We start from the raw sequence: 11,246 nt of genomic DNA, 5'->3' as shown, positions 1-11,246 counted from the left end.
ACTCAGATTTTTATCTCAGAAATGATCAGAGACATTATTTTTGGTTACAGTAATTTAAAACAATAATTATTTCTCAAAATAAATTTATTGTTTTAATTTTCGCAAACAGAACACCACATAGTACACAAAATTCACACAATATGATTGTAGTATTGGGTACAAAAATATGTTCTAAAAGGTCTCGCTTTACATGTCATATCTTTAAACATGGCCAATTAGAAACAACAAAAAAAACTAAACCCTTGATATTTCAACGTAACAAATAAAACATCATTAACATCAACATCATCAAAATCTTAACTAAACGGATTGGGACTCCTTTAAAACTAAAATAGGTCTTTTATTTTTACTGATGTTTTTAAATAATACTTTAAAGTTGTTATGATGATTTTGCAAGTTGTTTATTGTTTTGCTAAAACATTCTGTATGTACTTTAAAATCAAGTTTCGCCTTGAGCATTAAGTCAGATAATAAAATAATTTTAATAAAGGCTAAAGATGACAATCATTAGCCCTACGGCTAGATTAAGGCTAGTCTATATTTAACGTTGTTTTTCATAAAGGCCAATTAGTGCACGCTAAGACAGTTCTGTATCGACCGAATTTTGAACACACTGTAAGATGTAGGCCTACACACAGGCACAAGTCATAAAATTAAAAAAATATAGTTTGGGGCAAACGAAACAATTAATAATGCATGTTTTCAATACAAATTTAATGTTGTTTGAATATTCGACTATTTTACTAATAGATATAGAAGTGTATTCACATTTAAAACAACATCAAATACAACAAGATATATAGGGAAATGTTTGAATTATTTTTGCATTGTTTTTTGTTTTGTTTGTGTTTTGAGTGAAAGGAATAGAGAATTCGATAAATTGTAATGTAAAAACGTAATGAAGTTAAAAAATTTCAATAGACGGTTGTTTAAAAAAATCGGATCAGAGACTCACGGTTGGCAGACGTGTGAACGCTTGCTGGGGCATTCTCCGCAGACGTCAGCGGGCAGACGTGGCCTAGCACTAGCAGAAGTGCCGGCCATATCAGCATGGTGCAGGGGTTACGGCGCCCGGGGCGGGTGATTCCAGACACACGCGGACTTTTTTTCCTCCGTTTTCTGGCCGTGGATGTCCGGTTAGAGAATGTCCGGTCCGAGAAAGTCCGGTCCGTTTTTGGGGCGAGCGGCGTCGTTGTACTGTCGGATCTACTGACGTGCTCGTGTGTTGTGCTGAGGTGGTTGGTGCACGTGCATGGAGGTTCACGATCTCAGCAAGTGACGCGCGATCTGAGCTGGGGTCCTTCTTGTAGTGAGCCCCCGGGTTGGTCTGTCTGGGTCGGTCAGTGAGGGACGGGGTTAGGGTTAGTGTTGTGATTTACGTTGACACAAGCTCCTCACCTCCTACCCGAAATTCCAACGACGCCATGAGCTGGTGACGTGTTGAAATCTGGGAGAGCTGGCCGATACTTGGGCCGTCTCGGCGACTCACGCGTTCGTGCATGCATGTGCTGTCTCGTGCTCAACTCACTCACGTTTACAGATGTCTACATGTTCTATGCATGCTGCTCACTTAAGTTTACAGATGTCTACATGTTCTTTGCATGCTACTCACTCACTCAAGTTTACAGATGTTTACATGTTCTTTGCATGCTACTCACTCACTCACGTTTACAGATGTCTACATGTTCTTTGCATGCTACTCACTCACTCACGTTTACAGATGTCTACATGTTATTTGCATGCTACTCACTCACGTTTACATATGCCTGCATGATTAGGGCATGCCCCCACTCACTCAAGTTTACATATGCCTGCATGATTAGGGCATGTCCCCACTCACTCAAGTTTACATATGTCTGCATGATTAGGGCATGCCCCCACTCACTCAAGTTTACATATGCCTGCATGATTAGGGCATGCCCCCACTCACTCAAGTTTACATATGCCTGCATGATTAGGGCATGCCCCCACTCACTCAAGTTTACATATGTCTGCATGATTAGGGCATGTCCCCACTCACTCAAGTTTACAGATGTCTACATGATCAGGGCATGCCCCCACTCACTCAAGTTTACAGATGTCTACATGATCAGGGCATACCACTCTTTACTTGAGCATTTTGTCCAAAAAGATGGTGAGTGACTAACAAACTTGTCATCTAATTACAAAGCCAAATAAGTCTTTGATGAGAGAAAAGGCCACGTTTCCTTCAAGCTGTTTATTAAATTTGTCACGTACAACTAGGGATCTTGGAATTTGTCTTCAAAGGCGTGGCCGGGTGGTAGAGCCAACGACTGCTAGCCGAAAGTCAAGAGTTCGGATCCCGTGTACGAGTCTGCAGCACGTCCCTGAGTCCAACCAGCTCTGATGGGTACCTGGCTCACGTTAGTGCTGATCAAACTGTCCCTTGTTTGTCCTAGGCACAAACGGGATAAGATGATGATGAAGATGAGGGTTAGGACGACGAAAACGACGACGATGATGATGATGATAATAACCATGATTATGACGATGACGACGGCGACGATGATGATGATATTAGTCATCTAGCTAAACAAATGGTTAAATTAAGGACTGAGCTTTTTGTAGATATGAAATCTAAAATAGAAATAATTGTTAAGTGATGTTCATCAACAGGACCATAATCATAATATATTTTAATTAGTGAAATAACCTTAATTTGAGCAATGTAGCTAGCTATTGTCTTTCGTTCAATTAAAATCTAAAATATTTGGTTGTAATAAGATTCTCTAGTAGAAATGCTAAAACAAAAGCCTCAAGTCTTTATTTAACCATTAATGTTGTCCAGCCATTATATTTTATCATCAGCCCAACAATCATTGTCTGCGGTGGTTTTAGTTTAACCATCAATGTTGTCCAGTCATTATATTTTATCATCAGCCCAACAATCATTGTCTGCGGTGGTTTTTATTTAACCATCAATGTTGTCCAGCCATTATATTTTATCATCAGCGCAACAATCATTGTCTGCGGTGGTTTTTATTTAACCATCAATGTTGTCCAGCCATTATATTTTATCATCAGACCAACAATCATTGTCTGCGGTGGTTTTAGTTCAACCATCAATGTTGTCCAGCCATTATATTTTATCATCAGCCCAACAATCATTGTCTGCGGTGGTTTTAGCCTCGGCCAAAGTTACACACAATCAAAGTTAATTAGCCACGCCCATTTTTATTGATTGCCATAAAAGTACTCATAACTTCGACTTTCACAACTTCTGTTCTTCACCTCCCCCTCCCCCGCCCCTCCCCCGTCGTTCAAAGAACTGCACATTTCACTGTGCATAATGTTTTTTTTTATGTTCAGGTCTCAGAGCTAGATGGGGGTGGGGAGGGGGGGGGGGGTGAAAGAGAGGGGAGACCGTGCTAAATTTAGATAATGATGACGCTATTTAGGTCAAATAGCAACATAACTGAACGAAACCCCAAACATAATCGCGTCACGCGAAGACATTTCGTAATTAACTAATTAGATCTAGCAAATTATGTGGTTTATTTCTAAATTTCCAGTCATTTTTGCGATGTACAATAAATTAAGTCTAAGTTTTGGTACCGCTGTATTCCTATATATATGTATATATATATATATATATATATATATATATATATATATATATATATATATATATATATGTATCAGTGGATATCTAAGTGTTAGTTGGTCGAGTGAAATACAACACGTTGGTCAGTGTTGAGGGTCATTGGTTAAAGTTAATGTTCGTTGGTTCAGAAGGATGATCTTTTAAAGAACGTCACTGGTCATATAAGGTGGTCACATGCGACCATTTACCTCAACATATGATTTGTTCTGGATAAATAAAGGGGTCATGTTTGAGACTGAAATCCACACCCACCACTATAGTCCAGTACAGGCCGCATTTATCACTTCTGCTGTAGTTATGTTCAAAATCCTCTCTCCTTTTTTATTGAGTATTTCTTCTAGATAAAAGTGAAATAATTTTCTAGGCGAAGAAACGTTTATCTTAAATCAGAGGTGTAGCGACCCTTCCCGGCGCCCGGGGGCAAACTTTCAATTTGTTTTTCCAACCCATTTTGGCGCCCCCCCCTAAGGTCGGCGCCCAGGGACATATGTCCCCCCGCCTCCCCCCCCCCCCTCGCTACGCCTCTGTCTTAAATAGTCTACATTTAAATTTAATGAAGAGGTGGTATTTTATCTCAATACTGTACAATGTTAATAGTGTACAATAAAATCAAAAGGCGGTATTCTGTTCCAATCTATTACAATTAACTTAAAAGGTAGCAGTTAATCTTAATACTGTATAATTCACTTAGAAGGTGGTATTTTGTCCCAATGTTCTATAATTCAATAAGAAGGTGGTATTTTGTCCCAATGTTCTACAATTAAATTAGAAGGTGGTATTTTATCACCATCTTGTACAATTCATTTTTAATGTGGTATTTTGTTCCAATACTCTCCAAATAAATCAGGTGGAATTTAGTCCGATGCTGTACTAATAAATTAGGTGGTATTTTGTCCCAATGCTGTAAAATGAAAATAAAAAGTGGTATTTCGCAAACTTGACCAAAAGCTACCAATCTTGTACCGGCTAGCTGCAATTACTGGCCAACCCGCCATTGCCCAGGCAAACTGGTCACGTGACGAATCCCCTCCCTTGGCCAGTCATCTGTGTCGTGTGAATTTCATCAGGTAATTAAGGAGCTCGCGACCATCAAGCATTAATTTATTACTCTAATTAATGAGGTTATTAATAATCCCGAATGGCGAACTTAAATCAATAAACTTGGAGATTTGTGTTACTGTTCGATATAACGACTTCACCGTTTGCCATAAATTAAGGGGATTAACCTTCGCGACCATAACAAGATATAGATTTTATTTGTTGTCTCCCTTAACCTATTTCGGTGTCGTGTAAAATTAATTATAAAATTGTTATGTGCCTTTAACTGTTCCTATAGCTATTTGCTTTATAATGTAACAAAAGCTCTTTTATGACTGTATGTATATTTTAATTCCGTCGTAAAAGAGCTTCACATAAATTATTTCGGAAAAGGGTACATTCTAAACTGCCAAATCAGTTTAAGACTTCTGTATTCATTTTGTTAAGATAATTTATGACGCTTTAACGACATATTTCACAGTTTCGGTTACGAGGTTTCGCGAGTTAAATTATTTAATAAATGGTTACTGCAGATTTGGCGAAGTATCGTCAAGTCGTATAAACGCCATGAATGATATACAAGACGATAATAAGCACCCTGTACCCCCTCCCCCCCCCCCCCCCCCACACACTTACTCAGCTAACGTCATAGTATATAAAAGCTCTCACTTTGTTTTTAGAAATGATGTCCATTCCTTAGCTCTACAGATTTTAGAGGGCTTTAGCCCACATCGGCACCCTCTTCCAGTCAGTCGTGTCTGTTGTCTTCTTAGTCCGTGTCTGGGTTCCACCTGTCGTAGGTTTGTCTCCACACCATCAGACAACACCAACTTACCGTAGCTGTCTCCACACCATCAGACAACACCAACCTACCGTAGCTGTCTCCACACCATCAGACAACACCAACCTACCTTAGGTCTCCACACCATCACCATGACAACACCAACCTACCGTAGATGTCTCAACATCATCATACAACACCAACCTACCGTAGATGTCTCAACATCATCATACAACACCAACCTACCGTAGCTGTCCCCACATCATCATCACCATAACAGCAACCTATCGTAGCTATCCCCACATCATTTGACAACACCATTAGTGACATCTACCTGTCACATAAGTGACATCTATCTGTTACATTAGTGACATCTATCTATCCCCTCTATCTTGTTCTCACCACTAGCTCTGCTCCAGATATCTGAAGCCTGTATTACAGCCAGCCCCTTCATGTTTAAATCTATTTTCTGAACCCTTTTTTATAGTCACCCCTTTCATGTTTAAACCTATTGTACAATGGGACCCATACGTTAAACATTAAGCAGAGCTTCTAAACAGCCAGTACACGGTGCAGATGTACAATATAGAAACCAAAGTTACATCCCCTGGTTCAATTAATTTAAAAAAAAAAGAAAAGCTAATAAATTTTAAAATCGATCAAACTGTCATTATCTTCCTTTAATTAAAAGAAAAAAAAAGTGGGTCAATATTTTTTTATCGCTACCTGGTCCTATAAAAGCAACATAACATCAGTTGGAGCAGAGAGTCGCACGGCCACGATTTTAAACAGATATTATTTACTTTGTTGTAAATGACAAGCCCTTATATTAATATATTGTTCTAAACTCTAAAACAATGGTTTGCTTTGATATAGAGGGGGGGGGGGCGATGGGAAGGGTTACGGGATGGTCTATGTATGGTGTGGGGGGAGGGGGGGGGTCATTTTGTTAAAAGTTACCCCTATACAAGAGAAAAGCGTATATTTTAGAGGAGTGGGTTTTAACATGGGTTCGATTGAAGCCCAGGGTTTTGTCAGTCAGTCTCAGGGGTTCGGCGGAGGTCAAGACAAACACCTGACACATGGTTCACGATAAGATTTCGTCAGTGGACGATAGAACAATTAAGAAGGGTTCGGCGAATATACATATGAAACTAGTGGGGTTCGGTACTTCTAAAAAGGTTGAGAACAACTGATTTAGAGGAAATATATATTCATGTATTCGTGTATTTAGAGCAATGACTTTCTATGTAGGCGAACGCCATAATTTCTCTGTACAAAGGACATGAGTTCGGTCGGACCTACCAACATAAACATAGATTAATCCCTTAGGAGCGACCAACGTGAGATATTTTACTCGACCCGGTCAAACACTTGCATGTCAACTCAGGACACAAATGACTTGATTTCAGTCAGAGCATTGGCTTCTACAAGCAAAATGACGAATGGGGTGTTAAAATCTCAATCAAACACTCCCAGTAGCAATCAAAGTCACAACAATCAAGCAAAGAGCGGACGTTTGTGTGGATGTGACTCAGTCATTGGATTCATCCGTTCTGTGTGGGGCCCATGGGAGCAAACAACTAGAGCCATGTTGTATAGATGTTGTAGACACGAGCGATGTTGTATAGATGTTGTAGACACAAGTAATGTTGAATAGATGTTGTAGACACAAACAATGTTGTACAGATGTTGTAGACACAAACAATGTTGTACAGATGTTGTAGACACAAACAATGTTGTATAGATGTTGTAGACACAAACAATGTTGTATAGATGTTGTAGACACAATGTTGTATAGATGTTGTAGACAAGAGTAATGTTGTATAGATGTTGTAGACACAAACAATGTTGTATAGATGTTGTAGACACAAACAATGTTGTATAGATGTTGTAGACACAATGTTGTATAGATGTTGTAGACAAGAGTAATGTTGTATAGATGTTGTAGACAATGTTGTATAGATGTTGTATACAAGAGTAATGTTGTATAGATTTTGTAGACAATGTTGTATAGATGTTGTAGACACAAACAATGTTGTATAGATGTTGTAGACACAAACAATGTTGTATAGATGTTGTAGACACAAACAATGTTGTATAGATGTTGTAGACACAAACAATTTTGTATAGATGTTGTAGACACAATGTTGTATAAATGTTGTAGACACGAGTAATGTTGTATAGATGTTGTAGACACGAGTAATGTTGTATAGATGTTGTAGACACGAGTAATGTTGTATAGATGTTGTAGACACGAGTAATGTTGTATAAATGTTGTAGACACAAACAATGTTGTATAGATGTTGTAGACACGAGTAATGTTGTATAGATGTTGTAGACACGAGTAATGTTGTATAGATGTTGTAGACACGAGCGAAGTTGTATAGATTTTATTAGACAATAATCAGATCATGCAAAACTTTATTTTTGCCCAAAAGTATTCAACTTGACACACACATACACATACTTAAATAAATAATTGCGTATACCTAATTATCCAAGTTACAGTTACGCATAATTAATAATTAAATTATAAATCTATTCTGTATTAATTTCGAAATAGCTTTATTTTTCGTATACACACAGATACACTCATAGAAACACACACACATATATATATATATATATATATATATATATATATATATATATATATATATATATATATATATATATATATATATATATACAGATATGATATCTAGATATAGATACAGATATGATATCTAGATATAGATGTGGATGTGGGTGTTAGTGTAGGTGTAGGGGTGGATGCAGATGTAGATGTAGATGTAGATGTAGATGTAGATGTAGATGTAGATGTAGATGTAGATGTAGATGTAGATGTAGATGTAGATGTAGATGTAGATGTAGATGTAGATGTAGATGTAGATGTAGATGTAGATGTAGATGTAGATGTAGATGTAGATGTAGATGTAGATGTAGATGTAGATGTAGATGTAGATGTAGATGTAGATGTAGATGTAGATGAAGATGTAGATGTAGATGTAGATGTAGATGTAGATGTAGATGTAGATGTAGATGTAGATGTAGATGTAGATGTAGATGCAGATGCAGATGCAGATGCAGATGCAGATGTAGATGTAGATGTAGATGTAGATGTAGATGTAGATGTAGATGTAGATGTAGATGTTGATGTAGATGTAGATGTAGATGTAGATGATGTAGATGTAGATGTAGATGTAGATGTAGATGATGTAGATGTAGATGTAGATGTAGATGTAGATGTAGATGTAGATGTAGATGTAGATGTAGATGTAGATGTAGATGTAGATGTAGATGTAGATGTAGATGTAGATGTAGATGTAGATGTAGATGTAGATGTAGATGTAGATGTAGATGTAGATGTAGATGTAGATGTAGATTAGATATAGATATAGATATAGATATAGATATAGATATAGATATAGATATAGATATAGATATAGATATAGATATAGACGATATAAATAATATAGAAATTATAGATGATATAGATATCAATCAAGGCGAAGAAATTCCCATAACTGTACTAAATATAGGGAGCTAATCGCACAACCCTGATTCCAGGGTAAATTGTGTGAATTAACTACCATTTCCAGATACATGGATTTTTCGGGTCGGTGGAAAGAAGGTGGGGGAGAGAGGGGGAAAGATAATAGTTTTTAAACGCTCTATCCAATCGTATTACCTAAATTTAATAAAGGCAGATAAATATCCTGTGGGAAAATGTTTTTTTTTTTCGTTTCCTTTCGTTTTTAAATTAAAATTTAATGCACTTTATTTAACGATAAAAAATATTTAATTAATTTGTTTTCGACGAAGTGGAGGAATATTTTTATTCCTATCGCTAGTTTTACTTAACTGTGTTTAAAAATTAGTACTTGTCATTAACAATTTTTTTTTTAATGGAAAATGGTCCAGGGGAAGTAACCGTATATTTACACATGTATACAATAATAACTGGCGTTATGGAACTTAGGCCGCTATTCATCAAATATCAATAACTACCAATGTACTGAATTAATTTCACCTGACCGTGGAGGCCACTTAGGCAATTATAGTTAGTAACAAGATACCAAGTATATCATTATTAGTCAGTTAATCAACTTGCGATGCGCGTGTCATCAAATTAAGTCGGGAAAAAATCATTAAATTCTGGCCATTTTAAAATTTTACTTCGCCAAAAAAATAAAAAATAAAAAAAATAAAACAACTAAGATAACATTTTTATTCAAGTTATTAAATCCAGTTTTTATAAATAATAAAATATAGATTAACTTGCAGCTATTTATTTAGACGTGCTGCCCTATGTTCGATCTAAGCTATGCGAGACAGAAAAGTCTTAATTAAATGTTTAACCTAAATCAAACTATAACAAACCCATTAAAGTAATTAACCTAATTCAAAATGAAACCATACCGAACCCACTAACATAAGGTAAAATCAAAGTATACCAAACCTGTAGACCAAGCCCTTCTAGTGGACACATAAAACCAAACAAACAAACAAATAAACAGATTAACAGACGAACTGGATTAACAGTAGCCAAGCTATTGTGTAAGTTTTTCTAGTTCTGTTGATATTGTGAAAGAGCGAAAAAAGATGTTTTAATTTATGAATAAGCACGACTGTTTAAAAAGATATACTATATAAAAAATAATACATTTAAAAAAAATCATCATAGTTGACATGAAAAAACTCCTAAATAGCTGGTCATCGGTAGGACAACAATGATAGGACAACAATGACGGGACAACAATGATAGGACAACAATGACGGGACAACAATGATAGGACAACATTTTAGGACAACAATGATAGGACAACAATGATAGGACAACAATGACGGGACAACAATGATAGGACAACAATGTTAGGACAACAATGTTAGGACAACAATGACAGGACAACAATGACGGGACAACAATGATAGGACAACAATGACGGGACAACAATGATAGGACAACATTTTAGGACAACAATGATAGGACAACAATGATAGGACAACAATGACGGGACAACAATGATAGGACAACAATGTTAGGACAACAATGTTAGGACAACAATGACAGGACAACAATGACAGGACAACAATGACAGGACAACAATGACGGGACAACAATGACGGGACAACAATGATAGGACAACATTTTAGGACAACAATGACAGGACAACAATGACAGGACAACAATGATAGGACAACATTTTAGGACAACAATGTTAGGACAAGAATGAAAAGAATGACAGGGCGGGCAGTTACCGTTCACGAGTTACATATACTGCTCACGTTTGTGTCGGTTGAGTGTAGCTAGGTGTAACATGTGCGTTACCCCCCCCCCCCCCCCCGCGCACAACCCTCCCCCCTCCCCCACCTCTCCAGGGTGACTCCCAGTTCTATTTTAATTGCTCCTTTAAAAAAAAAAACTTCCATTGTACGCCTACCACCATCTGGTGCAAACTGTTGAAAAAATAGGTGGCTTAAATTTATAGCGTCTTGAAAAGTTATAGCCGGGTTATCGGCCTTGGTAGGCTGTGGGATTAGAGTTACTTTCCCCTGCTCGTTAGATTGATAGGAAGAAATCGATTGGATGGGATCAGGAGACGCATGTGTGGGGTTAATTAAAAACTAATTTTCCTTTCCCGTCGTTGTGCAGTTTTTTTTTCTAGTAGTGGTGGACATTTCACACAGGTTGTGTGAGGTGGACATTTCACACAAGTTGTGTGGGGTGGACATTTCACACAAGTTGTGTTAGGTGGACATTTCACACAAGTTGTGTGTGATGGACATTTCACACAA

At 37.2% G+C, this 11,246-nt stretch overlaps 1 protein-coding gene across 2 annotated transcripts in view; it reads right to left on the bottom strand.

Annotated features, from left to right (window-relative positions):
• LOC131936825 (uncharacterized) overlaps positions 1-1,412 on the bottom strand; it is a 15,780-nt gene extending 14,368 nt beyond the window's left edge. The window contains exon 1 of one of the 2 annotated variants that reach the window (XM_059293917.1): positions 956-1,412. In XM_059293917.1, the coding sequence (XP_059149900.1) occupies positions 956-1,052 (97 nt within the window). In that variant the 5' untranslated portion in view covers positions 1,053-1,412. The remainder of the gene's footprint in view (positions 1-955) is intronic. The other variant, XM_059293907.1, reaches the window with a different exon arrangement.
• Positions 1,413-11,246: the final 9,834 nt, after the last annotated feature.

The sequence above is a fragment of the Physella acuta genome, unplaced genomic scaffold, assembly GCF_028476545.2.
Source record: "Physella acuta isolate Inbredline_101_S28 unplaced genomic scaffold, ASM2847654v3 ptg000016l, whole genome shotgun sequence".
NCBI lineage: Eukaryota > Metazoa > Mollusca > Gastropoda > Physidae > Physella > Physella acuta.
This window is presented reverse-complemented; position numbering and strand designations above follow the sequence as displayed.